The sequence below is a fragment of the Hoplias malabaricus genome, chromosome 2, assembly GCF_029633855.1.
Source record: "Hoplias malabaricus isolate fHopMal1 chromosome 2, fHopMal1.hap1, whole genome shotgun sequence".
Classification (NCBI taxonomy): domain Eukaryota; kingdom Metazoa; phylum Chordata; class Actinopteri; order Characiformes; family Erythrinidae; genus Hoplias; species Hoplias malabaricus.
The window spans coordinates 53134157-53161616 of NC_089801.1; the positions used below are offsets into that span (position 1 = coordinate 53134157).

General features: G+C 37.3%; 2 protein-coding genes across 3 annotated transcripts in view; both read left to right on the forward strand.

The window, feature by feature from the left end:
• The window catches only part of rasa3 (RAS p21 protein activator 3), a 78587-nt gene extending 73781 nt beyond the window's left edge, over window positions 1-4806 (forward strand). For both annotated transcript variants that reach the window (XM_066660117.1, XM_066660118.1), the window contains exon 24: window positions 320-4806. In XM_066660117.1, the coding sequence (XP_066516214.1) occupies window positions 320-395 (76 nt within the window). In that variant the 3' untranslated portion in view covers window positions 396-4806. The remainder of the gene's footprint in view (window positions 1-319) is intronic.
• Window positions 4807-5577: 771 nt separating this feature from the next.
• Window positions 5578-26513, forward strand: pros1 (protein S). Its single transcript, XM_066660119.1, has 14 exons — window positions 5578-5767; window positions 7881-8038; window positions 11002-11026; window positions 13732-13815; window positions 14557-14679; window positions 15517-15642; window positions 16914-17042; window positions 18152-18392; window positions 19235-19421; window positions 20797-20961; window positions 22441-22609; window positions 22941-23077; window positions 23399-23627; window positions 24228-26513. The coding sequence occupies exons 1-14, from the start codon at window positions 5698-5700 to the stop codon at window positions 24401-24403; spliced, it is 2019 nt and encodes a 672-aa protein (XP_066516216.1). The 5' UTR covers window positions 5578-5697; the 3' UTR covers window positions 24404-26513.
• Window positions 26514-27460: the final 947 nt, after the last annotated feature.

The window sequence follows — 27460 nt, forward strand, 5'->3', positions numbered from 1 at the left end:
GGACAGTGAGTGGACACAGTGTTTAAAAATTCCAGGAGCACTGCTGTTTCTGATCCACTCGTACCAACGCAACATAGACTAACACACCACCACCACGTCAGTGTCACTGCTGAGCTGAGAATGATCCACCACCCAAATCATACCTGTGCTGTGGTGTGGTTCTGACTATTGAAAAGCAGGGTGAATTGGAGAAACTGGGGGACTACAATCTGTAATTGTAGCACTATAAAGTTTTGAATTTCAGTGCATCACTAATTCATATGGGCACAGTGCTGCTGCTGGACAACCCATTAATCTATGGTTTACTTTGTTTCTACAGGGAGCATCCAATTGGTGACAAGAGCTTCCAGTGCTACATTCGGCAACAATCAGAAAGCTCCACTTACTCAATCTGACCGCATTACCCATTGTCACAATGCCCTTCTCTCTGCAGTGAGCACCATGGTAATGACCGTATGTCACAGGAACAATGAGCTGTGAATGAGGGAAAGAAAGCAAGAAATGAGACTCATGTTAAGCAAAGATGAGCCTCACGTGAAGCTATACCTTTCTGTATCATGTACAAACCCTGTCAACAGCTTTTCCACTGAACTCTGTGTCAGCGGCCACGCACTTTAATCGTCACACCTACCTTGTGGACGATGTAGCTCTGCCTCATGGCACATTTAAAAAAATTGTAAGGCAATTTTTTTTAAAGAAATGAAAAAAAAAAAGAAGGACAAATATTAATTCACCAATGAGAGACTTTGTTTTAGGTCATTTTGGTATTTTATTCTATCCTTTGTAATTCTTCAGGACCAAACTAGGTCTGAGAAGCTTCTTACTCTAGGAACTAATGGCTTGGGAAGTATCTCTGAGGGATTTGCAAATAAGCAATATGATGGTTTTGATTCAGTTTTGGGTAATCGTTGTATGGCCCCAGGTCCAGTAGTGTTAATTTTTGCTGCATCACACTGCTATGATTCAATTTTGATTATTGTTCCCATCCAATGCTCAGATAAATTCAAGTGCGGTGAATAACTGCAGATTATTTAGCTCAGTGCTGCATAAGTGACTACCTTCTATATAAACAAGCTGAAGAACCAATCAGTGAAAGTACTGGAATGTAATAATGTACCCATAAAATATGACCACAAGCCATTTTCATGTATGGTTATTGAAATGCTAGGCTGACTGTCTTTAGAGCTGAAATTTTGTTTTTAGGTACACTTGTAAAGTTAAACATGTCAACCACAGACCCAAACAGAATTTTTGAACTGGTGCCTTGGAGCACATACGTTAAAACCCAGATGCGTTCTGATTGGCTACCTGCTTCCTTCAAAATCTGCCAAAATAACTGACTTGTGATTGGTCCTTTTGAATGTCCGTCAAATTTCCTGCTGTTGATGGTGGTTCTTTGTCACATTAAGTCGTGAAAGGTAAGGCTAGGGAGGTTGAAAACAATGCAGATGTCTTGCAATTCCGCTTCATGATGGTAGTATATTACAAAGGAAAAGTGAAAAAAAAATTAGGTCACCAAGCATACACAGAGTCAGTGAGTTTCAGAAGTCAATGGGCACAGTCTTTCAGATGTTAACCATGCTAGACTGCATTAGCTCTTCTGTGATTGGTTGCTTTTTGACAACACAGTCCAAACTAGCTCAGTTTCACTTGCTTGCCTCTAAAGTCTCTGTCTAACAGCAGAATTACTGAATTTCCTCACCTAGCCCTGGCCTTCCCTTGGTTTAACGCTGAATACCACCTGTCTTTCAACTTCTATTGAGTAACTGAGCTATTTATTTTGGAGTCTTACTCCAAAATTTTCTTGCGCTCTTCAAGTCCTCTTGAATGTTCCTATGCACAAGTTTGGAGGTCATAATTATGATATAATATGCTTTCAAGTAACGTTTGGACAGAGAACTGTAGATGCTGAAATTTGTTACTTGAGTGGCTGGATTTGAAAATAATTGCCTGTCTGCAGCTTTCCCGTTATCTGTTTCAGCACCGTGATGTATTGTTATGGACATGACCCAACTTGAACAGTCAAGATTCATCAAAAAAAAAAAATAGTTTCCCGCTAGTAAATATGACATTGTGGTCGTGTTAATGTTTCCAACAGAATTTCAAGGTTGCATCTTTCCTTGGAAAACAAACAAACAAAACATTTTTTCCTCTCAAGTTCATTAAATCTGCCCCATTTTATTCAAAGAACCAGCAAATATTGAATCCAGATAAAGACATTTACATTTCAAACTTGGTTTCATGTATAAAGCTATTTAAAACAACTATTTGCTTTCAGTAGAAAAAAAAACATAGAAATTCACCTCTTATTTTAGAAAGAAAATAAACACAAACATTACATATTTTTTATCCTACAGAAACATTGTACAGGCTACTTTCTTTTTATTTCTTTTTTTCTTTTTAGCAGTGAGAATCTCATTGGTGCATGCTTGTTAATGAGAGCTGTGCAGCATAGCCCAGTTCAGATAAATTAAGAATCTGTTTAAAGGTTAAGTTTTATAATGTATATAAAAAAGTAATACTTAAAAACCTTGCTTTCATTTTATATGTCAGAGGCATCTTCTAATTGAAAATGATGCATTTAAACCTGGCAATATAATTAAAACTAAAAAATCTATTTAAAAAAAAAACTTGGAACCATATCCCAGTAAAAAAAATATTTAGAGATTTAATTTTTCTGAATTGGGATTTTGACTGGAATGGATTTGTTTCAGATTAACAGTATCCATTGTTTTGTTATTCTTATAATGACAGTGTTTGAGATGTGCTGTCTCAGACTTGTTGTTACGCATTTTCTGCCATTTTGTGGAATCCAAAGTGTGTGTTTGTTTCTGCCTGCCCCTTGCCCTTGTTTAGATGTGTTACAGTATTGTTTCATCCTTTTATGAACATTCCTTAACACCCCCAGCGTGGAAACTGTCAGCCAAACACAATACCAACTCAAGGAGTGTAGCACTGTGGATATTCATTGATTTCTAAATTACTGCATAATTCAGTCATGGAGCTGTAAGTCATTCAGAGATGTTTAATGTGAAAAGGCACATTTGAGAGAAAATTACCAAACTGCAATTTCTATATAGTACTGATACTGAACCAGGGTCATGGTATTTAGGCAATTTATTTACTGTCTAAAATCACCAGTGAACCTAGATGTGTCCTTTTAATTTTTAAAATGTAGTTAGAATTTCATTTAAGGGACTATTTTGCTCTGCATTTACTTTCATATAGGCTAGGGCTGGACAATATTTCAATATCAATACACAGTATATCACAATAAAAAATGTTTCAATAACAATGATATGATTTTTAAACACATTTTCAAAAATTTAATATATATTATTTACAGCATCTGTCACTGACAGTCATTACAGGGTGCTGCTGTCTGTTCATTGCACTCAATTTTAAAGTTTTGAAAATATTAACATTGAAAAAGCCAAGAGTTTTTGGTTTGATGGTGATATCAGTTCTTGGCATTTTTTCTTTTTTATATTGTGATATAAATTTTTGCCATATCTTCCAGCTCTTAATGTATGCCATGAAATGGTTTTTAAAATATCATTTTGTACACCAGCTTCCTAGATTTTACAGTTTTCTTATGTCTTATTCCTATTACCGCTATCAAATATTCCGACTCAGTGTGTTGAGGCTTTCAAACTAAACCTCTCTGAATGACTATTTATTTCTTAATTTTTTTAATTAGGCAGAATTTATTAAAATCAGTGCAATTATATTGAATACATGTATGTTGGTATCTGCCAAAATATCTCAATGTCACCAATGCCGTAAAAGCCAGAGCTGGGTGGAGACTTGTACTGACCTAGTATCTAGTATTACACTAAAAAAAACTCAGCACACCTAATATGTTTAGACCAATTCAAAGCCACTGATTTTGTGCTTCTTAACTTGAATCATCTGTAAGGCTTAGAAAACCTAAATGGTGTGCAACAGCTTCCCTTCCTAAAAACAAGACAGACTGCCATTTACACCAATGCCAGACCTTTTTGGTGATTTGTACTTTTTGTTGATTTTATGTACTGTAAAGAATGCATTTTTATCTGTTTCTTGTACTAAGAAATATTGCCCTTTGAGATAACAGGTTTTAAACCTTTGTTGGTGTGTGTGTGTGTGTGTGTGAGTGATTAAAAGGTAAAGCAAGTAAGTATGAAGAAGTGATTGTGTGTTGGTTGAAAGGAATCAGTGAAGTATCAGTGACCAATTTCTCTTTTGAAGAATTCTCATTTTCTCAGTGCAGTTGTCATGTTTCTGTTCTCCATTTTGACAAGTATTCTCTTGGCATTTCATTTATTTCCATTTATGTGTTATTATGAGTGTTGTTCTGTGTATGAGGTTCTGAATTTTATTGACTACCCAAATTCCCTCACTATAATTCATTCAGTACTGCATGTTTTAGTGTGAATATATTGTTTGAATAGAAGCCTGACCACCTTCTGATACTCACTTAAAAAAATCAGTATTTATTTTTATATCACAATGTAACCTTTTGTGGATGAAATTTTTGATTACAAAACTTCAACTGTACTGTCTTCAGACGCACAGTATAAATAATGCAATAATTTTATGATCAGTTATTTTAACAATATCTGATACAAATTATTACTGATAACTCATATTCCAGTTTCAAATCAATGATCTTCTTCAAAGTGAAACCTTAAAAAGGGAAAACAGTGTATTTTATATAAGTATATAAAGAGTATTATTACAAGTCTGTGATGTGTACAGGTCAAATGTGGATGGAGTGATGATAACATGGATGCAAACTTTTTTTTTTTGTCAAAATGAAGGCAATAGCAACAAAGCCATGTTTGTGTCTGTGTGTCTGTTTGTAATTTACATATACACAACTATACTTAAAAATATTACTAAAATGTAGACAGGAATAGTCTAGAATATAAACAAGGTTATTAAATGATAAATGATTCATATACTGTAATAATTGTTTATAGTAATTCCTTCAAGATTTAATCAGCACTTTTATAATATATGACAGTGTATATTAGCTTTATTATAAATTTATTCTCAAGGTTATATGGATTTTCAGTTCTACAGCTCTTAATCTCTTTTTACATTTTTATAGAATTGAATATCAGTAATGTTGTGGAATTATGACATCCCATTTAAACAATTTTATTTTAATAATCTACAAAAAAAAAGGGATTCCAGAAGAAATTGCCATTGATTTACAATGCTTTCCCTGTAGCTAAATATTTACTGTTTCAAAGAAATCTGAAATCTGGACTGGTGTTTTTTATAAGGGTTCTGTGGTATTGAGGTCTGTAACAGCTTTCTAGAAGCTACACGTCCTTGCAGACCCATAACGCAGGTGATTTTTCTTATCTGTATAAATTTAAAAAATACTGGCTTGTCATATACACCTCAAAAACTACATTTTGTGCAGGGTTGTTAGTAACGTTAAAAAAATAAACACGACGAGAATAATTCAGTCAGTCTGAAAATAACAGGTCCGTTAGCATTCAGGCTAGTGACGATTGTGCTGTTGCGAGATTTGTTTTGAGAGGATAGCGCCCCCCGTGGTTGCCTTTATGTGCTCGCCTTTTGCTGGCGCTCTCCCAGGACCTTGCAGAAGCAGTGACTACAGATACGCTCAGAAGAAAATAAAAGTTCTCCCCAGGCCTGGACCCACAGAAAGAACAGTAAACCAACTGGAGAACAGCGACCATGAGCGGAGAGAGAGCGGCGCTGACGGTGCTTCTGCTGCTCGGCGCGGCGCTCTGCGAAACACATCGTTGTAAGTAACGGTCACTCAGTCAGCTTTTAAGAACCAACTTCATGGCGGGAGAGCTAAACTGTTTGTAAACTGCTTTAAAGTCGTATTTCCGGTCCAACATGGGTTTGTTTTTAACCTCTAAACCGTTAATCGTCGAGTTATGTTTTGAAGACAGTAATGTGATTGAACTGCAGGTAGGTATTGAACTATTTGTCGAAGCTGTTCTACGTTAGTTTACCCATCAGGTCAAAGCTCTTCATTCTCAGGCTCTACAGGCAGAACTACGGACAAGACTGACAGCGGCATTCACAGACAGAAAACTCAGTGGTTCCCGTCTTGTCGGTGTTGTTCGTGCCGTTGTTGAGAGTCAGTGCTCGCTTCACGGCACGTGGTGAAGTAAATCCCTGCGGCACGAACCGCGGGCATCAACAGTGGTCGCCTTTAATCGGGTTAGACCTGACTGAAAGCTGCAGTTACTGTTTTTTATTATTCAGGCCTTTAAATTCATTTCCTCCTTCGGTCCTGATGCTCCATTCTGAAAACAAAATCATAGGAACCATTAAAAGTTCCTGTTTAATCCTGATGGTCCAGTTATCAGACATGTTGATGCTTGTGGACACTTGCTTATTCAGTGTTTTGTTCTGAAATGAAAAGTATCAGTACTGCAGTACCAGCTTCTCCTTGGTTCCCAATAGAGCATAAAAAGAACTAGGTTTTAAAGGAACAGTAGGTAGAATTCTTATCTTAAAATTACATTACAGCTTTAAAACCATTGTGAGGCTTCACTGAACTCACTTATGTTCTTGAGTTTGAATGTGATCAGGCTTTTGGTGTAAAGTCTGCAGGAAAGGGACACAAACTCCCTTTGATACACTTCATTTAAGAAGTTTTGGATGAGAATGTATTGTACAATGTGAGCACCATAAAAACATAAATATTATGAAGTCTAGAGTTTTATGTGTCAGAACAATAAATATTATAACGTGACGTTTAGTATTTTAATAAAGAAAACATTTTTTAAGATTTTCTCACCATTTGCTAGCTCTGTTTGCATACTCGAAACTGGTCTAATGTTTTTACGAAGCCTCTGTGTCACTAAATGATAAAAAAAAAAAACAGTGTCTCGCTCCGGTATGCTAGGCTTTCTCACTCTCACTATTCATGGTAGTGAAAAGGCATCTGGGGTTTTTAGACAGCAAAGAAGTTCAAATAATCAGTAGCACAAACCGAGATGAGGTTGTTCTATTTCTGCTCCATATTTGGGAAATATTGACTCATTTTTCTGTTTCTGATTACTTAAGTTGGCTAACTGCATCGAAGTAAACGCAGACCAAATGTGCTACAAAACTAAACACCTCGGTTTACAAATGTGTTTTTGTGGCAATTCAAACAGTGAATAAGAATGTATTAGTTAAACTTCAGTTACGGACAAACATCGTATTTTTCTCAAATATACCGTTCCACATTAAAAGACACTGAGCTTCTGAACGTAAACAAACCAGAAAGATCAGCAGTTCTCCACAATCGTAGACATTCCCTTTAATGTTGTTACAGATACGAGGTAGTAGGGTTAGTGATGTTGCATATAACATTTTATGTTTTCTGTGCAATAGCACTTAACATGCAAAGTTTGGAAAGCAAAATATGAAGTAGGTGCTCTGGTAAAAAGATTGTCACTAACCGGCCTGCTGAAGACCCTGCCCCCCCCCCCGCCTCCAATTGACCACCCGCTACTCAGTGTGGGTTTCAGGAAATGTTTGTAAATGTATATATTACACTACTCCAAAAAATGTTTAACTAGTGCTGGGCCTGTGAACTATTATTGAGTTTAACTGAACACACTTTACCTGCACTACACAGTGGTACATTTTTACCTGCGAATCATTAACTCATGATCACATATTTCTTCAATTGATTTGGCTGTGCTTATGCAGAGAAAAGTTGAGACTGCACAGTGCAGCAGGGCCTCTGGCTCTGCAGCTAGAAGATGCTGTTCTGCATAATTTTTAAACATACATTAATCCTTATACAATGTTAGTTAAATGTTCAAACTTGATCCTTTTTCATGTGCATTTGGGTTTCTTATATACCCATACCCCTATTAAAATAACATTCTCTGTTGCTATTAATTGAGTTCTGACACAGAACAGAGCATCCCAGTTTCTAACGCGGCATCGGCGAGCGAACTCCCTGTTTGAAGAGAGCAAGAAGGGCAACTTGGAGAGAGAGTGCATTGAAGAATTATGCAATAAGGAGGAAGCAAGGGAGATCTTTGAGAACGACCTTGAGACGGTAAGTATTTTTGAAAGGTCTGTAACTACTATCAGGAGAATTATTTCAGATTTTACATCATATTAAGTTATTTGGGCCTCATTCATGAAACAAAAGCAGAAAAAATGTGCACAGTCATTCGTAAAACAATTTTTGTGTCTGGATTCATTCAAATGCTCATAGTCGCAAAATGTTCGTACATACGCTGAAAATGTCATTTGACACGACTGCAGTTAAATTTAATTAAAATGCAATAAAAATGCATGGAAATGTATTAATTAAGTAATTGAATAATATATTAAAATCAATAAATAAAACAAAATTTCATACTGCAAACAGTTGTTTTAGGGTCTGTAATACCCACCTCTGTAAATGGCTGTACAATCTTATGCTGCTGTTAGATCTAGCAAACTCTTGGGTCTTTACTGATCATACCGGGGTGTTTCCCAAAAATGTTTAATCTTAGCGATTTACAAACAACTTTAGAAACGTTATAACTTTAAGAATGCCAATTTTGGAAGTGTTTCACAAAAGCTTTCTTAATCTTCAGAATAACTAACGAGTTTCTGAGTCTGTCTTTGTTGACTCCGCCTCTTTTTCAAATTATTGGCCTATACCAATATAAAAGTAGGCAAATAATTACGAATCAAAAACTAATGACCTATAAGTACAGGGTGAGTCAAAAGTAGTAGGACAGGACACCTTTTATATTTTTGATGTGCTACATGACCACCCTCCCATTGGAAAATCTTGCCCTTGATCCAATATGGCTGCTTTCAAGATGGTGGCCATGTTCCAAATATAGCCTAAAAGTTAGCCCCTCTCAGCCATTTCTTGCTGGAGTATTCAGATAAAAGGATGTCCTGCGACTTTTGACTCACCCTGTATTTACATTACTGGTAATAAAAAAACTTAAAAAACCTTATACTTCCTACTTCTACTTGTTGCATATCAAGCTTATAAATTGGTACAAAATTAACCCATAGTTCTTAACAAATAACACATTTTTTAATTTACTGCTGCTACTACTACTACACTGGACAAATACATATTTATTGCAATTTGATTTCATTAAAATGAAATAATTCCCTGTATTTAAATCAAGTTCAACTATTTGTTTCATGTGAATGACATTATTTTAACACCTGAATAAAATGACACATTACATGCATTTATGCTCACAATTGAACTAAGAACCATCATAGTGGGAGGCTGTAATGCAATGTTCCTCTAACGCAATACTAGGAACACACCATGTAATTCAAGTTAATTCAAGTACTTTAGATGTAGTAGATGGAACCCAATTACGTTTTCAAAAAGAAGCATTGATATATATTGAAGTATCCTCTCTCTCTCTCTCTCTATCATATATGTATATGTGTGTGTGTATATGTATATGTGTGTGTATGTGCTGTTGTCATGCATAGAACCAACCAGCTTTTTGGTTATATAAGATATTAGTGGCCTCTAGATTAGAGAAGAATCTAGAAGAATTACTTAAATAAATTACTTAAATTACTTAAATAATTGTGGATGATGGTAATGGTATACTCATTGTAAAAAAAATGTGCACGCCCTTCCAATTTGCAAACCACTGGTATTCACACACACACACACACACACACACACGTTCTACTAATAAATCCAGTTAGATTGTGAGTTTTGGTAGAATTCATGAATCTGGCTGAAAGGTTTTGAGAAAGTCCATTGTATTTGTAAACCATTTGCAGTCTGCCTGTGTTTTTATGAAGGGTTCATGAATGACGACCATTGTGTTTAAATCAAACATCTTACATATTCTGGATACTACTTAAACGTTTGTAATAGCTCATATCTTTTGTAGCCTTTACTGCCTAAAGTTAATGACTACACATTTGCTACTGGCAAGCTCTTTATCTCTGTGAAAAGATCAATGAACTTCTCCAAGTTGATGACGTGATTTGTGCTGTTGATTTTTGTCAAGTCATGTGACTAGATGTGTGGACAGTGGAATGTAGAGCATCAGAAGTGGATGTAAAGGAGAACTTTTTTGTTCCATACAATAATTTGTTGTGGATTGGGATTGTAATGAAAGTAACTGCCATTAAATCCACCAATCTTTACTTAATTACCCATGAAAAATAAGTGAAAAGTATGATGGTTTATTTATTTATTTAATTATAGCCAACAAAACTGAAACCTATTATTTACACAAGTATTCAGGCCCTGTTTGTAGAAGCCCCTTGGGCAGTATATACAGCTGCAGGTCTGTTTGGATACAGAGTTTCTTTTTTGTCTCAACAGAACCAAGTAGAACATGTAGCCAGAATCTTTTTATGGGCCATTTCGCAAACTCCAGGGGGGCTGTCATATACCTCCAATTGTGGCCTCCATCTTGCCACTTGCCACATTTGCTGAATTATATTTATTTATTTATAATTATACTAATATAGTGCATTTATAGATACCCAAGGACACTTTTACAATCAACACTGCATAGAATGCCATTCCAATAATGTAAGAATAGCTTTAAACAAACCATATAAAAAGGAAAATTTACCAGATCAGCAATAAACATTTTCAGATGTTCTGGTCTTTCTATCAGAAAAGCCTGATTTATAGAGTGCTACATAGATGGTTGTCCATCCAGCAGGTTCACCCATCCCTGCACAGGAATTCTGATGCTCTTTTAGTGACCACTGAGTTCTTTCTCACCTCTCTAGCCAACTATAGTAGGTTCAGCATTCTGGCTTCTTCTATTGCAAAATGATGGCCACTATGGTCCATGGTAATAACCGTGCACTGATCTTTTCCTAATTTCCTAATCAGAATAAAAAATGATTATTAAACTTCATCATGGAGATCAGGATATTTATTTGGACATCATTGCTTGGTTTTTGACGTGATAATGTGGGTTTCCCATCCATATCAAATCAATTCAATTGCAGTTGCAAATGATGCAGAGAATAAGAAACGTTTCAATGTAATTGTATTTTGTGTTTCAGGAATACTTTTACCCAAAATATGTTGGTAAGTCATTATTTCCTAATAACAGACTCTTAAATTTCTGAGTATTTTATCAGGAAGCTCTATATATGTTTTGTATCATTAAGCATAACGTACCTCCATTCACTAAAGATAATATGAAATCTTAAAATATGCAAATCTGAACAAATTTAAAATCCTCAAGAAATACCTGTAAATGGCATGGTGGCGCAGCAGGTAGTGTCACTTTCACACAGCTCCAGGGTCCTGGGTTTGTGGGTTTGAGCCCCAGGTCTGTGAGGAATTTGGTGTGTTCTCTGTGGTTTCCTCCCATGGTCCAAAAACACAATGGAAGGTTGATTTCCTAATCAAAAGTGTCCGTGAATGTGTCAGAATGTGTCGCCGATCACTGTGTTTTCCCACCTTGTGCTCAGTGATTGATATTTGGCCAGCATAATGGGGGTCCTGGGTTTGTGGGATCAGAACCCACCTTCAGTGACTGTGAGGAGAGTGTTCTCCGCATCTTTGTGGGTTTCTTCCAAATGCTCCTGTATCTTCCCACAGTCCAAACACACACGTTGGTAGGTGGATTGGCTGAAATTGTCCACAGGTGTGAGTGTCTGTGTGAGTGTGCGATGCCCTGTGATGGACTGGTGCCCTGTCCATTGTGTGTTCCTGCCTGGCTCCAAATGATTCTAGGTAGGAACCAGACCCACTGTGACCCTGAGCTGGATGAAGCGTTTTCAGATAGTAAATGAATGAAGAGTTGGTTGATTTTGAAGATTTTGTGACCAGATCTGTAGACCATTTGTACAATGTTTAAAATGTTTCCAGTCTCAAAACATCTAATTTTATTAGCAGAAGACATCATATTTTTCAGGCATGCAGTATTTGAAACTGTGAAGGGCAATAGGCCCCAGTACTAAAACCAAAGAATCCCTGATCTTTACCCTCGCAGTTTAAAGCTTCCTACTGGCAATGCTGTTGCATCAGATGTGCTCCGGAAAGCACTGTTTACAGTTCTTATTCACTCTCATTTTGCTCCACTGTGATGCAATATTACACAGTGTGTTCAGCATGTTTTACTGAATAAGCCTTGTTTTTTTTACCCACATAATTGGATACTTTGTGTAGAATAAGTGACTTGACTTTGGATGTTTGCTAACCTGTATTTTTCGGTGGTCAGCATGAGATTAAAGGTTACGAATTAAAGGTTGCTGTTTTATTTTTGTACTTGTATGTACTCATGTATAAATATAGGAAAGATGGTCAGATGAGGCAAATTACTTTGAATATCTATTATTGTATTTTAATGATGATTTCTAAAAATAAGTGCAGGCTCATTTGCATAGTGAATTATGGAGTATAAATTGAGTTGAAAAATAATTTAAGATACTCTTGCCTCCTGCTTCTACTATAGTTCAATCGCTTTTGTTTTCTGTGGTAATGATTATAGCATTAGTATACTACAGCCATATTGCTGTGTGCAGTGCATTTATGGGCTATGAAATGTTCTTATTCAGATTGTTATTTTAAGTCACATAAATGCAGGATGGAGTGGCAAATTCCAATATAAAATTGGTGAATGATGAGCAAAGGTCCATGCTTCCAGGGGCCCCATTGCACCGCACCCTTAATCTGGAAATTGTGTGTAGTGGGTCCGCATCCTCTGACATTGTCATTTCAGGCTGAGCACAGCCGGGTAACCTGGGCTGCCTGGTAACCCTCTCTCAGGATATACTGTTTCATACTGTTTATAAAGGTGCTTCTTGGAACATGTTTGTCTAGATCTTCATTCCAGACTCTCCAGGGGAGACTCTACTGTGAACTCATAGCTCCCGACCACATAGCAGGATTTGTGTGGTCTAATGACTTTCAGGACTATGACAAAGCCCTGATATTCAGATTACACCTAACCTACAGACTTTAGATTATCTTTGACTCTCTGATTTAACTGTCCTTGGCAGTGACACAATAATTTTCACCAAATACTTGCCGCAAGACAGACCAAATTGGGAAGACGATGCTTTTTCATTTTTGTGAGCTACATTTATCTTAGAATCCTTAGTGTACCTCCTCCAGCTCAGAAAGAACAAATAATAATAGACCAGCTGGTCTGCTTTTTGTCTCTGAAACAGGTTTTCAGCGTTCCCAAACCAATGTTTTATACCAATTTACACCAAGTCCTCTTCTTGAGTAGTTACCCTCCTGAACAGTGTCCTTTGAATCCTCTCAGGGACTTACAGATTTCACAATCCAAACTTGTAGGCACTGGTCTTCTTTGTCAAGTCAGCTGGAATTAATTTAACCTGGCCCTCTAATGTAAATTCGTAGTTGTTCAACAGTTCAGTTCAGCTACCCAGGGCTCTCTCTCCTCCTGCAGTTCCAGTTCACACAGTACTACCATGCATTTAACCCATGGCCCTTCATGATTTGCTTGCTGATTTTGCACCCTCTCCATCTCCTTTCTATTCCTTTTGACCTCTGTGCACATCTCTCAGTTCTTTAGAATTCACTGGCATTTCAGTGTAATATGGAAGTTTACATAACTCCTTCCTTTTCTGCACTTTCAGAATTGCATATCATGGTGCATTGAACTAAATTGTTTGTCCATTGCTGTAATGCAATATTTTGCAACTTTATCTAATTTTATTTTTCAATAATCCGATATTTGCAATTTTGAAAGACTAAAGAAGAACATAAATCGAATAGCACTCAAAGCAACCAAGTTAAGATGTTTTTGTTTTTAGGGTGCTTGGGGTCCCATCGTGTAGGAATCATCAATCCAGATGCAGATCCCGGTGTTCCTCAGGACCTCCGCACTTGTGTTTCAGGTTAGTTAGATTTTGTGATTGTGAAACTATGTAGAATGACTGAAAAGCATAGACATCGATCTCAGACACAAACTTAAGAATAGCTTTCTTTAAGGTGATGTTCATGATTTTAATTTTAAAAACACGTATAAAATTCTGAGGATGTTTTCTCACCATTTGCATGCTTAATATCGGCCTAATGTGATTACAAAGTCTTGGGAAAGGTTAAAAAAAAAGGGGTTAAGAAAAAAAAAAAGTTTTTCAGTCCAATATGCTGGCCTTTCTCTTTCAGCTTATGTCACTGAAATGACATCTGAAGTTGTTTAGACAGCAAAAAGACATGCAAACTTTGAAAAGCATGAACCGAGATGTGGATATTGGTCTATTCGTGCTCCATAGGAGGGTACAACTTACATATTTTTGATGTTTTAGATATTGGCTCTAAATTCTGTATGACTTATGTATGGAAAAAAAAACAGACTACAAAACTAAACAACTTGAATTATGAATGAGTTTCTGTGGTAATTCAAGCAGCGAATGAAAACTTGTAGACACGTTAAACTGGAGAGAGCATCAGTCATCCAGAATCATAGACTTGACCTTTAAGTGATACATTCCTATATTTCAGTTTTGTCCTTTCAAAATATTCCCCATGAACAGTAATATTGCCCAAATTACTCATTACCTATTTCCCCAAATGGTAATGATATAATGATCTAAGAGGCTGTGACATTTGGTTCTGCTGTGATCTGTTATTTGCAGAGATCAGTAACCAGTGCCTGCCGCTGCCATGTTTTACGGAGGGATATGAGCGCTGCATTGATGGTCATGGCACTTACAACTGTGTATGCAAACCTGGGTGGAAGGGAACTCGTTGTCAAGAGGGTGAGCTGACAATTTTTTTACATTTTTCCTAGATTTAAAAATGTACAAACCACATTTCCAGAAAGGGCTTGGGAATGCTGTTGTCACTGAATAATCTTAATAGTCTTCTACTACATCCAGAAATACAAACTGAAACTCGTGAGAACTCTTCATTTTTTGGAGGGGGGGTGTATCAGTAACAACGGCATGAGTGACATTCATTTGTGAGAATTTTTATTGATGTGGAGGTGAACACTGGGGTTTTGCCATAAAGACTTATCATGGGAAGTCCATGGTAAGACAAGACAAGGCCAAGCCTCATTCTGTTCATTCATGTGCTACAACAACAAACAACATGTTTTCATAGACAGAGAGTGTCTGTGCTTGACTGACCTGCCTGAAGGTCTTGTATCTAACAAGAATACACAAATATTCCACTTGCAAAACCTTAACAGTTGATACCTTCAGTTCTCAAATGATTAAACAGGGTAATTAACAGGAAAGGGGATATAACACAGTGGTACACATGTGTTGCAGGCGTCAAATTGCAAATGTGTTTCTGTTTACATAATACAATCAAATTGTACAAGTTGGATACCTTTTCTTTGTGCTTTTGTCAGTTAAGGTAAACATCAAGAGATTAAACAATCTATGGATGCTTTTATTGTTTTATGTTTTTATTGCATTTTACAAAATGTCCCAACTGGAAATGGGGTTTGTAGAAAAAAAAATACTGAATTTGTAGCTATTAGTGCTACTAGTTATTAGCTAGCTAGTTAGCTATAGTTAGCTAGTGTAGCTATTAGCTAGCTAGTTACAAAAAACAATTGTTTGGATCATTATGTTACTTTTTGACAGATATTAATGAGTGTGAAGATCCAGAATTTCTTGCTGGTTGTAGCCAGAAGTGCATTAACACACCTGGGGCTTTCCACTGCAAGTGTAATGATGGTTATTACTTACATGAAAAGATCCACTGTACAGGTAAGACATCTCACATTTAGGTAAGTAGATGGACAGATCTAGACTGCCAGACACTTAATTGTGATTGTACACTACAAAAGGAGTCAGTTTGAGAACCATCAGGAAACATTTGCTGAATTATATTTATTTATCTCTAATTATACTAATATAGCGCACTTCTAGATACCCAAGGACGCTTTTACAATCAACACTGCATAGAATGCCATTCCAATAATGTAAGAATAGCTTTAAACAAACCATATAAAAAGGAAAATTTACCAGATCAGCAATAAACATTTACAGATGTTCTGTAGTAAAATTTAATTATCACACCTGCCCCAACCTGATGGTATTTTAGCTAGTCAGCGGATCATAACATTGTTCTGTAATCCTCAGTAACTCATTTACACATCTCTCTAGTTAATAATATTTGGTGGATTCACTGCCACCGCTGTCCTCACATTATCCTTTATTTGACAGAGACAGCTGTGGTTGAATGAGGTGCACTTGTATCATTAGTTGCAAATGGTCAATAGAATGTTATATGTGCACTGTACATTTCAGTCTTGCTTCTGTTGCTTACCAAACAACACAGTAACTGTGTAAACTTTTGTAAAAAGCCTATGTAAGGCCATATCATACATTCGGGGGAGAAAATATTTCTTGCTTGGGGTCTGATTCAGACCCAGTTGACTCCCCTCTCTCACTCCATGCTCTCAGCCAGCTGAGTCCCCACAGCTGTTCCGAGAATGCTGAGACGTTTTTTGTTTTTTTTTCCTGTAAGAACAAAATATGACTCCAACAAAGCAGTGTGCTTACTCATGTCAGGGGACCCACAGAGATCAAAACATTACCATCTCGATCACTCACACATGCAAAGGTGAAGCAAACAACACCTTCCCACCCTAGCTCATGTACACACATTACAAATGCTATGTGAATATTTGGTTTTCCTTGTGTTGTAGTTTCAGTTATGTGTTGCGTAACTGTTTTTAAAATCTTCTTGACCTCCACTTGGCCAGACATGTCTATCTTTTTTACAATAAACAGATTCTCTCTCTCTTTCTCGGTTCTACACTAAAGTGGTCTGTTTACAGCTCAACTGAGAGATATTAAGTTATATTTATGTCGGAAAGAATAACTTGTGCTTACCATGTGTTTGTGAGGAAGTGTTTGCAGCCAAAAGTTGTGTTGCTAGTATTAGAGAAAAACATTTGTTTTTAGGGCAAGTGTAAATGTCCATGAGATTAGAAAATGTTAAGGAAAGATCCTTATCTTTATTTCACATCTAGATATTAACGAGTGCAGGCTTTACCCCAGTATCTGCGAGGAGCCGGCCAGATGTGTCAACATACAGGGCACGTATGAGTGCCAGTGCAACACCGGATACAAGTACAACTATACGTCCCGTGAGTGCCAAGGTAAAAAAGCATATTGCATACTCTCTTTCTCTCAAACTTCACACACACACACACACACACACACACACACACACACACACACACACACTCTCATACTCCGTCTTACATATCACAGATGAAGCCTCCATGCACACACACAGCTGCCACCACTAGAGGGTCCTGTACACCAGTGTACACTACATAAATAATTAATGCCATTAAACATGATTGAACAATGAACAATGGAACAGGAATAACTGTTTTTACATGAATATATATTGTTATAATAGGAAAAGTAGTAACATCAGTAATGTCCTTAGCTACAAATTCTCAAATCAAATAAATGTGTTTTTTAAATTACACAGTGCTTTACTGACTGATCAGTTTTCAGCCGACTGTTCACTTGACTCGTTAATTTAATCACTGTCTAAGTGTAGTAATTAACAGCGGTAGAATTAGAGCAGATTTCCAAGCTTTGTTGTTTGTGGATTTCTGTAAACTGGACATCTGATATTACGGGGTTAAAGAAATGTGTAGGGTCTGGAACTGTGTGATAGACAGAGATAACAAGGAATTTCTTCATCTCATCACCCTTCTTATTTGTCATGGAAAACTCCATAACTGAGATGGCAGGCACAACAGCTTGCTTGGCTTACTCTGAAATATGATCAGTTCTCAAACGATATTCATTCATTCATTCATTCATTGTCTTATCCAGTTCAGGGTCGCGGTGGGTCCAGAGCCTACCCGGAATCATTGGGCGCAAGGCAGGAACACACCCTGGAGGGGGCGCCAGTCCTTCACAGGACGACGCGCGCGCGCCCACACACACACACACACACACACACTTTTGAGTCACCAATCCACCTTCCAATCAAAAATGATTGTCCCATTCCTAAATGTAGTTTCCTTGTATTAAAATGTTAACAGATTTATCAGCAGTATTTTCTTTCCACAGCAACATGTCACTTTAACAAGAAAAGTGTAAAAAAACTGAAGTTTAATGCTTGATTAAATCTGTGAGCAATGCAAGCAAGTTTAATTTCTGAAATGTATTTGTAATGAAAGTGTCCCATTCTTTCCGTCATCACATATGACTTGAATCTACATGCAAGTTTTCTGTGTGTTAGACGTGGATGAGTGTGAGCTCAATATATGCGAACAGGACTGCGTGAACACAGTGGGCAGTTACTCATGTCACTGTGACGGACGTCTGGGACTGAAGCTGGCTGCAGATGAACAATCCTGTGAGAACATTCCTGAATGTGTGCAACTCTTTGACCACAAGCATGAGGAGATGCTTTACCTCGGAGAGCAGTTTGTAGGCCTGCCTGTCATATATCTTCGCTACCGGCTCCCTGAGAATACCAAGTGAGACTCGACTTTGAGAGTTTGCAGTCATGCTGAATGATGTGTTAGCAAAGTTAGGCTTGTGTCCAGTTTAATTTGATTTATATTACAATAAGAATCAAAGTTACATCAGGCTAATGTTGCTGTGCATGAAAAAAGCCAGAAACCACACTACATTTCTTTTAATTTACAGTCAAATAGGCCATTAAATATAAATGTCTCCTATCTAAGGAGGTATTTCTGAGGCAAAAAAGAAAAAAAAATAGACACAAAAAATGAGGTTCAAGCTCTACTCTTCCTTCATATCAGAAACCCCACACATTACTGTCCTTCCTTCCAAATGTCAGTGCTATGGTGTAGCTGTCAAGAAACTATAACTGAGAAAAATAAATAGACAAAAATGAAAACAGTCGACTTGTAAGAAGTAATAAACTTCTAAACCCGAACAGCTCCACTGACCATAGAGTAGCATTTTGTAAATCAATCTATTACTCTGCGTAGGTTGTTAGCTTCCTACCACCCTGTTCTTCAGTGGTCAGTACCCCCACAGATTCATAGGTTATTCTCAGCACTGTAGCGACACTGACGTGGTGGTGTTGTCTTAGTGGGTGTTGTACTGATATGAGTGGATCGGACACAGCAGGGCTCTTTTTAAATACTTCAGTGGCATTGCTGAACTGATAATAGTTTGAATAGTCAGTTTTTACAGCATTGATGCAACAGGCTCTAAAGCAAGACTTCCCTGATTAAATCCAGACTGTAGTGTTCTTATGTGATGAAAGCACAAATGCCGAAAATTCCTAAATGTAAAAACAATATCGTTCAAATGTTCTTGCTTATGGTCTTTCCTTTTGTTACACTAGATTTGCTGCAGAATTTGACTTCCGGACGTTCGATCCAGAGGGTGTCATTTTGTATGCTGAATCATTCCTGAATTCTTGGTTCATGTTGGGACTGAGAGGTGGCCGTATAGAGGTCCAGTTTAAGAACCAGCACTCAGTTAAAGTCACCAGTGGAGGAAAAGCCATCAACAATGGACATTGGCATATGGTTAGTGTTAATGGGGCTCTGATGTGTTTTACCCTTGTACAAAGGTTTGTATATACCTCTATGAGCTTGTATGGCTCAGTTAACTAACTGGAATTTAAGAAAATGTATATAAAATTATAGTAAACTTGGCAGAGTATAAGATAATCCCAAGGCTCTTTAGCCTTGATGTACTTACCTACAAGTACAAGCCTACAAGATGTACTTAAGCATGACAAAGCTGGGGAAAAATCTCATGCTTTCTGGTAATTTTTATAGAATAAAATAGGTATTTTTTGTTTTCCGTTTGAAAGCATGCATTTTTCAAGTTGCCTCAACAAGTGTGTGTAAGGAATATTTAACATACATTCTAAACTATTTCCATAAATATACAGTATAATACACTTTTAATGAAACTGTTTTATGTTTCTGTGATACTGGAAGTTCACATCCATTTTTTTATTGGCACAGGATATTTTACATCTTCTCTTGTGTATGATTATCCAAAAACTTTATTTTCCTTTAAACAGTAACTATTCTAGAGTTTCCTGCACCCTTTACAGAAGTAAAATGAGAAACACAAGGAAATATGAAGAAGATTAATCTTTCTTTTGTTTAAGTTTACTGGGGCTGGTGTAGGGTTGGACGACAAAAATGAATATCATGATATATTTCTGATACATGTGATGACCCCTGTGAAAAGCTAGTGATGCATTGGGTGGTTAGGGTACTCGTGATGGGCTCAATGAGTAGCCGTATTTGTTAAGGGTAGCAGGTTGCTGATCGGATCATAAACTGCCATAACATCCTTGGGGTGTAGCTGTAGGATTGGAACAATACAAACTGTGTGGATGCCAGTAGGAAACTCTAATGGATTGGCATTGGATATTTTACATCTTCTCTTGTGTATGATTATAATTACTTAGTTACGATTCAAGATCATTTTGATGCAAACAATCCACAGATCCTGTCAGTGAACAATGCTGTGAATAATGTATATTGAAAGTTTGAAAATGTATTTAAAAATGATATTGGGTCTCGGTCTCTGAAAGAAATTACCTATTGAGACTAATTTTAAATTTGCAGAATTACAGCAGATTACAATAAAGTGCCTACAACTACATATTAGAGCAGTTTACTGTAAGTTACTGTAAGATTTATTACAGTGAAATAACACAAGGTTTACCCATCATGCCTTCACAGCGTAATGAATGTTGTGGTGTTCTTGGATCTTTAATTTAAATGCAATAATTTTATGGAAATTATATTGTGTTATTGGACAAAAAGAAACCATTGAGTACATTGTCCAAATCATTCAACCATCATTTTAATGGGATAGAGTTGGGGAGACACCGTTTTTGTAAAGTCTCTTGTGTATTCTACTGTTCTTTATCTGCAGATCTCAGTAGAGGAGCTGGAGAGCAGCATCAGTGTGAAGATCAACAAGGAAGCAGTGATGAGTATCAACAGTCCTGATAGCCTTTTCCCTGCTGACAACGGCAAACTGGAGACCAAGGTTTACATTGCTGGTTTGCCCAACCGCACTGATATTGTTATTAAACAGGTATCAATCCATTCAAACATGCATTATTGTGCTGTATGATAAACAATTACTACTTGGTTTTTTTTTGTGTTTTTTTTTGACGGGCCGCTTGCTGGGCCGGCCTAGAAGAGGCATATGTGGTACTGACTGACACCTAATGTTGAAATGCGCTTGTGTGAGTACTTTTAATTCAGCTGTATTTCACAGAGAGAACTTAAGGTGGCGCCACTATAGCGTCTATTGTTATTTCAGCCATATTTCACATTCCAGTTTATGAACTAAATTTGGATCCGTTTAGTGGTGACCAGAGGTCCTCTTTTCCCTGGACAAGTACTATTTTTGGGACCTAAAAAATGCATGTTCAAGGTGTCAGAGAGTCGAGAGCTGAATTGGGACACACTCACGCCGCTTCAGTGCTGTAGGTTCACCATCCACTGTGGTGCAGCTCAGTGTTTTACTGGAGCCTCGAACAGAAATGTGTTGAACGTTGTTGAGGTATTATTTATCATGGTCTCTTTATGTTGGGAGAATATTTCTGTGACCCAGCCTTTTGTTGTCTACTCTATATTTAACAAAGTCATCTTGTCTGTCCCTATAACGACAGGAATACACGGACACATCTCACCGTTACTGACTTTCTGACGAGTAAATTACATCTGCACAACCTTTTGTTTAACTTTACACGAAAACGCACACAATCTCTGGAACGAGGCTGTGAATTAGTTACAGCACCGTTTTATCAGTCAGACCCTTATAGAAATGTAAGTTCTAATAAATATCTATTTCCAGTGATGCCCTGTTGCTTTATCGTGTATAGATTAGTTGGTTGATAAATTGTTAAGGTGCTTGGTTTTAGAAATGTTCAAAAAGGGGCCTGGAGGTTGTGGGTTCAATTCCCGCTCTGTGAGGAGTTGGTGTGTTCTCCCCGTGTCCGCGTGGGTTTCCTCTGGGTGCTCCGGTTTCCTCCCACAGTCCAAAAAACACGTTGCACACGTTGGATTGGTGACTCAAAAGTGTTCGTAGGTGTGAGTGAATGTGTGTGTGTGTCTGTGTTGCCCTGTGAAGGACTGGCGCCCCCTCCAGGGTGTATTGCGCCCAATGATTCCAGGTAGGCTCTGGACCCACCGCGACCCTGAATTGGATAAGCGTTTACAGATAATGAATGAATTTATTACTTGTTATTATTGTAAAAAAAGATATTGATATGAAGGACCAATGCTTCTCCAGACCTTCCAATGACAAGGGTATGTATTTGAGGCTTTACTGTTTTTGAAATGCCAGAAACACCTCTGTGACAATGGCTATATGGCTAATGGTGGTCCGGCTAAACTAGGCTTGCCTAGTTTCTCTTTGCTCTTGTTTTTAGAGGAAAGTACTAACAAATGTTTATGGTTTATAATTTTACTTAAAACCTACACAATAGGTACTGTTTAGCATTGAATTAAGCATATACATGTTATATAAATAGCTTAGCAGTCTTTGCATGTTTTAAAATTTCAGATTAACCCCAGATTAGATGGCTGTATCCGCACCTGGAACCTGATGAACCAGGGGACGTCTGGGGTAAAAGAGGTCATTCAGGGGAAGGAGAGCAAGCACTGCTTTGTTTCTGTGGAGAGAGGATCCTACTTCGCTGGAGCTGGGCTGGCCCTCTTCAACATAGACTATAGTAAGTTATGAACGTTAAGTCGAATGAAGATTACAGCTAGGTTAACAGTAACTTGTTTATCAATTTACTTGCTTAATATTTAGTTCATCATGAGATGGATTATTTTATAATTGCTGTAAAACTTTTCAGTTCCTAACTGTACTACAAAAGTGTGGATCCACATGAAGAATGGGTTCTTAGACCAGTGGTCTGCAGGGCCCCATAAAGTCCTCGTTTTTCTGAGGAGAGAGCAAAATCAGAACTGTCTGAGAGTCCTTTAAACACAATTTGAAAACAACCGCTCTAATTTAATAAAGTCTAAAGCATTTCTGATGTGTATTTGCTTTTTCAGGTCTAAATGGTCAATGGAGAGTAGACATAGTGATGAGCATTCGTCCGTCCAGTAGCACAGGCGTCCTCTTCGCCCTTGTTAGCAATGGCAGTATCCCACTGTCTGTCTCTGTGCTGACTCAAGGACCCAGAGAAGCAGTAAGTATTGTATACTATTGCATACTATGTATACTATCCAGTAACTATCCAGTTACAAACATTTAGACCAAAATCTCAACCGCAGGTTAAACCTACAGGTTAAGTTACAACTAGCACAAAAAAATTATCTACCAGAAATTCTGGTTGATTTTGTGATTTATCCTTTTGTTTTAGCATCTTTCTCTAAACAACATATTCATATACACATTGTTTTAAATACATGGATAAGTATATGAAGAGTATGAATGTTCCTCACAGCTCCTGTACATTCATGCTCATATGCTTACACATATATTGTGAACTGTCACCTCTGTATCACAGGACCTAGGGGTGTTCCTAGATGGTGTTCCAGTTGCGAAGCTCCAGTCGTTGATGCTGTGTTATCCTGAGCATTTGGTGGTGGAGCTACATGTGTCTGCAGATGGCCTCCATCTCTCTGCTAACTACTCCAACATTTCCTACTCAGACACTGAGGCTCTGAGACAGGCCTTGAACAAGCTCAATGCCACCATGCAGCAACCAGTTGACACCTACATTGGGGGACTGCCAGGTACTCCACACACCATGTGCCCTCTATTTGAGAAGTTGTCTTCCTTTGTCATTGTGCAACATACAGTGTAACGTGTCCCTTGCAATTAACCCATCCATAACAGTGAACACACACACACAGTAGTGCACTAGTGGCAGTAAACATACACCCAGAGGAGCAGGCAGGCATCCCCAGCACCTGGGGAGCAGTTTAGGTGCCTTGTCAAGGGCACTTCAGCTGTGGATTGAGGGAAGGGCACAGTGCTGTTCATTTACACCCACCGCCCCCAATTTTCCTGCTGCTGGTATGAATTGAACCAGCAATCTTCTGAAACCAGGGCCCACTTCTCTAATCATTAGGCCACTACCCAGATGAAAAATCTCACATTGTATATTTAACAGGGTGTACACTGTGATTCATAGATTGAGATGAGGTGGTTCAGTGCAGTGAATGTCTCGTTCCAAATGTGAAAAATGGGTCGCAAACAGATGTTATTTACATGCCATAGTGTGAAGGAAGTAGCTGAATTTGCAGGTTTATATGGTCATAGGGTTGAGCATAGGGTGTGCTAAAGTGGTTTTCTGTTAATGCTCCTTCATATCTCTCTCTCTCTCTCTTTAGATCTTCCTCTATCTACCACGCCGGTCTCAGCCTACTACCACGGCTGCATGGAGATTCGGGTGAACGCGCAGCTGTTGGACTTTGACGAAGCAGTCATCAAAGACAACAGCATCAGATCTCACTCGTGTCTGCCCGTTTCCGCTCCTGAACCTCTGACCAATAAGCCCCTGCAATGACCATCAAGTGATGTTGCTAGCTGGTGATCCATGGCTATTACTGCCGTCCCAGTTGTAAATACTTCTATGAAGATGGTAAGAGAAGGAGTAAAAGATGAAGAAACAGATATGCTCTCAAAGTCCACTATTGTTTGTCCTGGATTTTCCATCGACTGCAGAAAACCTTGACTATCCTGTGAATATTAACATATTAAACTGCAAATGCTATGATGCTTAATCATGGCATAGTAATTACCAAATAATTTATAGTAACTTTTTAATAAATATTTTATTAACTATATAGTGAGTTTGCAGTTTAAGGGGTTTAATGGTTATTTCCATCTATTCTCCAAGTGAGGGCATTGCCTTTTTATAGTTTTCCTGTGTTTCAAACGAATAGAACATAATACAATACAGAGCTGAGCTCTGAATGGTTTAGAGTACATATTTAGATGTAGAGAGTAAGACAGATCCAAGTATTTTCCTAGTCTGAAGATCTGTCTCTTATTTTAAAAAGAGAGGAGCAGTCCTTGTTATTTTTTATGTTTCTTTTTTCTTGAAACCATTAACTTCTGAGAAACGGCCACTTTTACTTTTGGTTTTCTTTAAATTTCCCAGTCATGGGACAGAGAGGTTTACTCTACTGTGCCAAAGAGCACAGAGAGCATTGAGAATTGTAATAAAATTTCAAAAATCCATCTAGAATGTCAAGATTCCTTCTACAAAATATCTACCTAGTTTAGCTCCTATATATATATTTAAATAGAATTTCAATAAGTATTCAGTAATGTTTGATTATAAAAGATTAGTTTAAAAAGTTTTGATTTAGTAATAAAGGAAGAGCTCATATTACATATCACAATTTCAAACAATATTTTGACCATACATGCTATCTAATCTAGTACAGGCAAAAACGAAAACAAAAAGGGATGGGGCTGGGAGGTGAAGAAATGTGTCAAAAGCTACAGGAAGAAGATATTTTGGAAACAGCTGCAAGGAAAGTGATTAACAGTGTATTCTAGAAAATGGAAACAGGAATAGACGTGAGCTAGAACAAATGAGAAATTTTGATGATGAAATTAGGGTCGCTTACGGACATTTTGGCTCATAACTTAAGTGTCACAGAGATTATGATTAGCATTAAAAGCCACATCTGGCTACATCTGCTTAAACCATGGCTGATTCTCAACGTGTTTTTGCTTGATGTCATTTTCCACTGCTGAAATTATGTTCCATTACTCAAGAACACAAACACCAAGAATGGTTAAAGTATATTGTTCACGTTACACCCAAAATAAGGAGGACGCTTCCCTTTGTGACTTGCCAACCAGAACGTCCTGAAAATTTAATCATGAATTTGCTCTTGCAAGGTGACTTCTCAGTAATGTTCTTTTAGAGAACACAAGTCCATTTTTTTGTTCTTGGTGTTGAGAAACAGCTTGTGCTCGACTCTTACAATGGCGACACAGTATTCTGAGTATATCAGAGTCATTTTTTCTGGTTAGGATAAGATACAATCACTTTGGCAAGGGTACTTGATGGTGCCTGTATGAAGTGATTGTTTTCCCATCACCTGGCTACCCCAAATTACCACACTTTTTAATGCTGAAATTACAATGACTGGAAAATGTGCAACCAATTCCAAAGAAATGGGAAGTAACATGTAAAAAAATAGAATACTGTGATTTGCAAATCTCATAGACCCACATTTTATTAAAAATAGAACACGTATCAGATTTTGAATGTGAGATATCTTAAGATTTCATGAAAATTATTTAAGATTTATTTAAGAAAGAATGTGATTGCCTAAAATATTTAAACAATAAATTGTTGCAGTTAATTGGATGCCTTGACTGCACTAACTGTATTTTATTATCTGTATGGCATCAGTTTACAAAATAATAAGTGTAACATACCTTATAGTGCAACATGTCGCAGGGGTACAATTTGTTTTTCAGTGTATAAAAATAATTACATGCAAATTTGTAGTTATTTTCTGTAGTATATATATTTGATGTTGTTGTTGTTTTATAGATTATATTGATATTTTTAACTATATAACAGCATGAAGTTTTTTTAAATTGTTAAACTACTATACTCAAATTTACGAGCAGACCTACCAGACTTGTTTGATTGTAGAAATACACCAACTATGAAACTAATCAAAAATGACTACACATTTATAATGACTACACTACCATTATTCATCAGATTTGACCATATAATGATAAATATATTGTTGCTCTCCAAGTAAAAACATGTATCTCCATTTTTGACGATTTTTAGTTTACTACATCATTTGAACAGCAGCTGTCCTTCAAATTTTGTGAAAATTTCATGATGAATGGACCAGTAGAAATGCTCCAAAATGACTTGGAATTAAACAAAGTGTGGAATGAATTCAGCAACTGCAACTCACTGCATGTTGCCCTCTGAGCTTCACTCACACACAGCTTTAAATATCATACAACCCTGTTCCCAACCCTTCTGTGTGATGGTCACAACAGCAGTATGCAGTAAATGCAGTGTTTAAAAGAAAACCCAAAACTGGTGGCTAGCATTTTTAAAGCAAATATTCTAGCTAGATATTACAGGTTAAAAGCAGAGTAACAATAAGATGTTTAATTCTAGGTTGTAAAAACTGGTTAATGTAAAATTTAGAGTTTTTTTTTGTTGTTTGGTTTTGTTCCATGCAACCAGCAAAGTAATAAGTAGAACCTCAAGAAAAAAAATAAAATGGTCCTTTTAATGCCATTGTTTAAAATCAGATTTGAAGTTAGATACTCAGTAGTAGCACACTGTCTTTCTTTGGTGTGTCTGCACCAAATCTACTTACCACACCTATAGTTGACTGTTGGGAATGACCCCTATATATCTTGTAATGGTGCCCGTTGTGTTGGCCCTGGCCATCTTTAGGCCACTAAATATAAAGAAAATCCACAAATAGACAGAATATTCAGTACGAAGAAGTGGTGGTTTATTTTAACAGGGCTGTACCTGTAGCTGAAACCATCCTGACACACTCTTTCTCTCTCTTTCCCCTCCCTCGCTGCCTCTGCAGAGGAAAATTCTGCATTG

Bases quoted from the DNA above. Each gene is read 5' to 3' on its own strand.
- pros1 (XM_066660119.1), top strand. From the start codon at position 5,698: ATGAGCGGAGAGAGAGCGGCGCTGACGGTGCTTCTGCTGCTCGGCGCG. The intron at 8,039-11,001 runs GTAAGTATTTTT...TTTGTGTTTCAG, and splicing joins TTGAGAACGACCTTGAGACG to GAATACTTTTACCCAAAATA. The intron at 14,680-15,516 runs GTGAGCTGACAA...ACTTTTTGACAG, and splicing joins GGGAACTCGTTGTCAAGAGG to ATATTAATGAGTGTGAAGAT.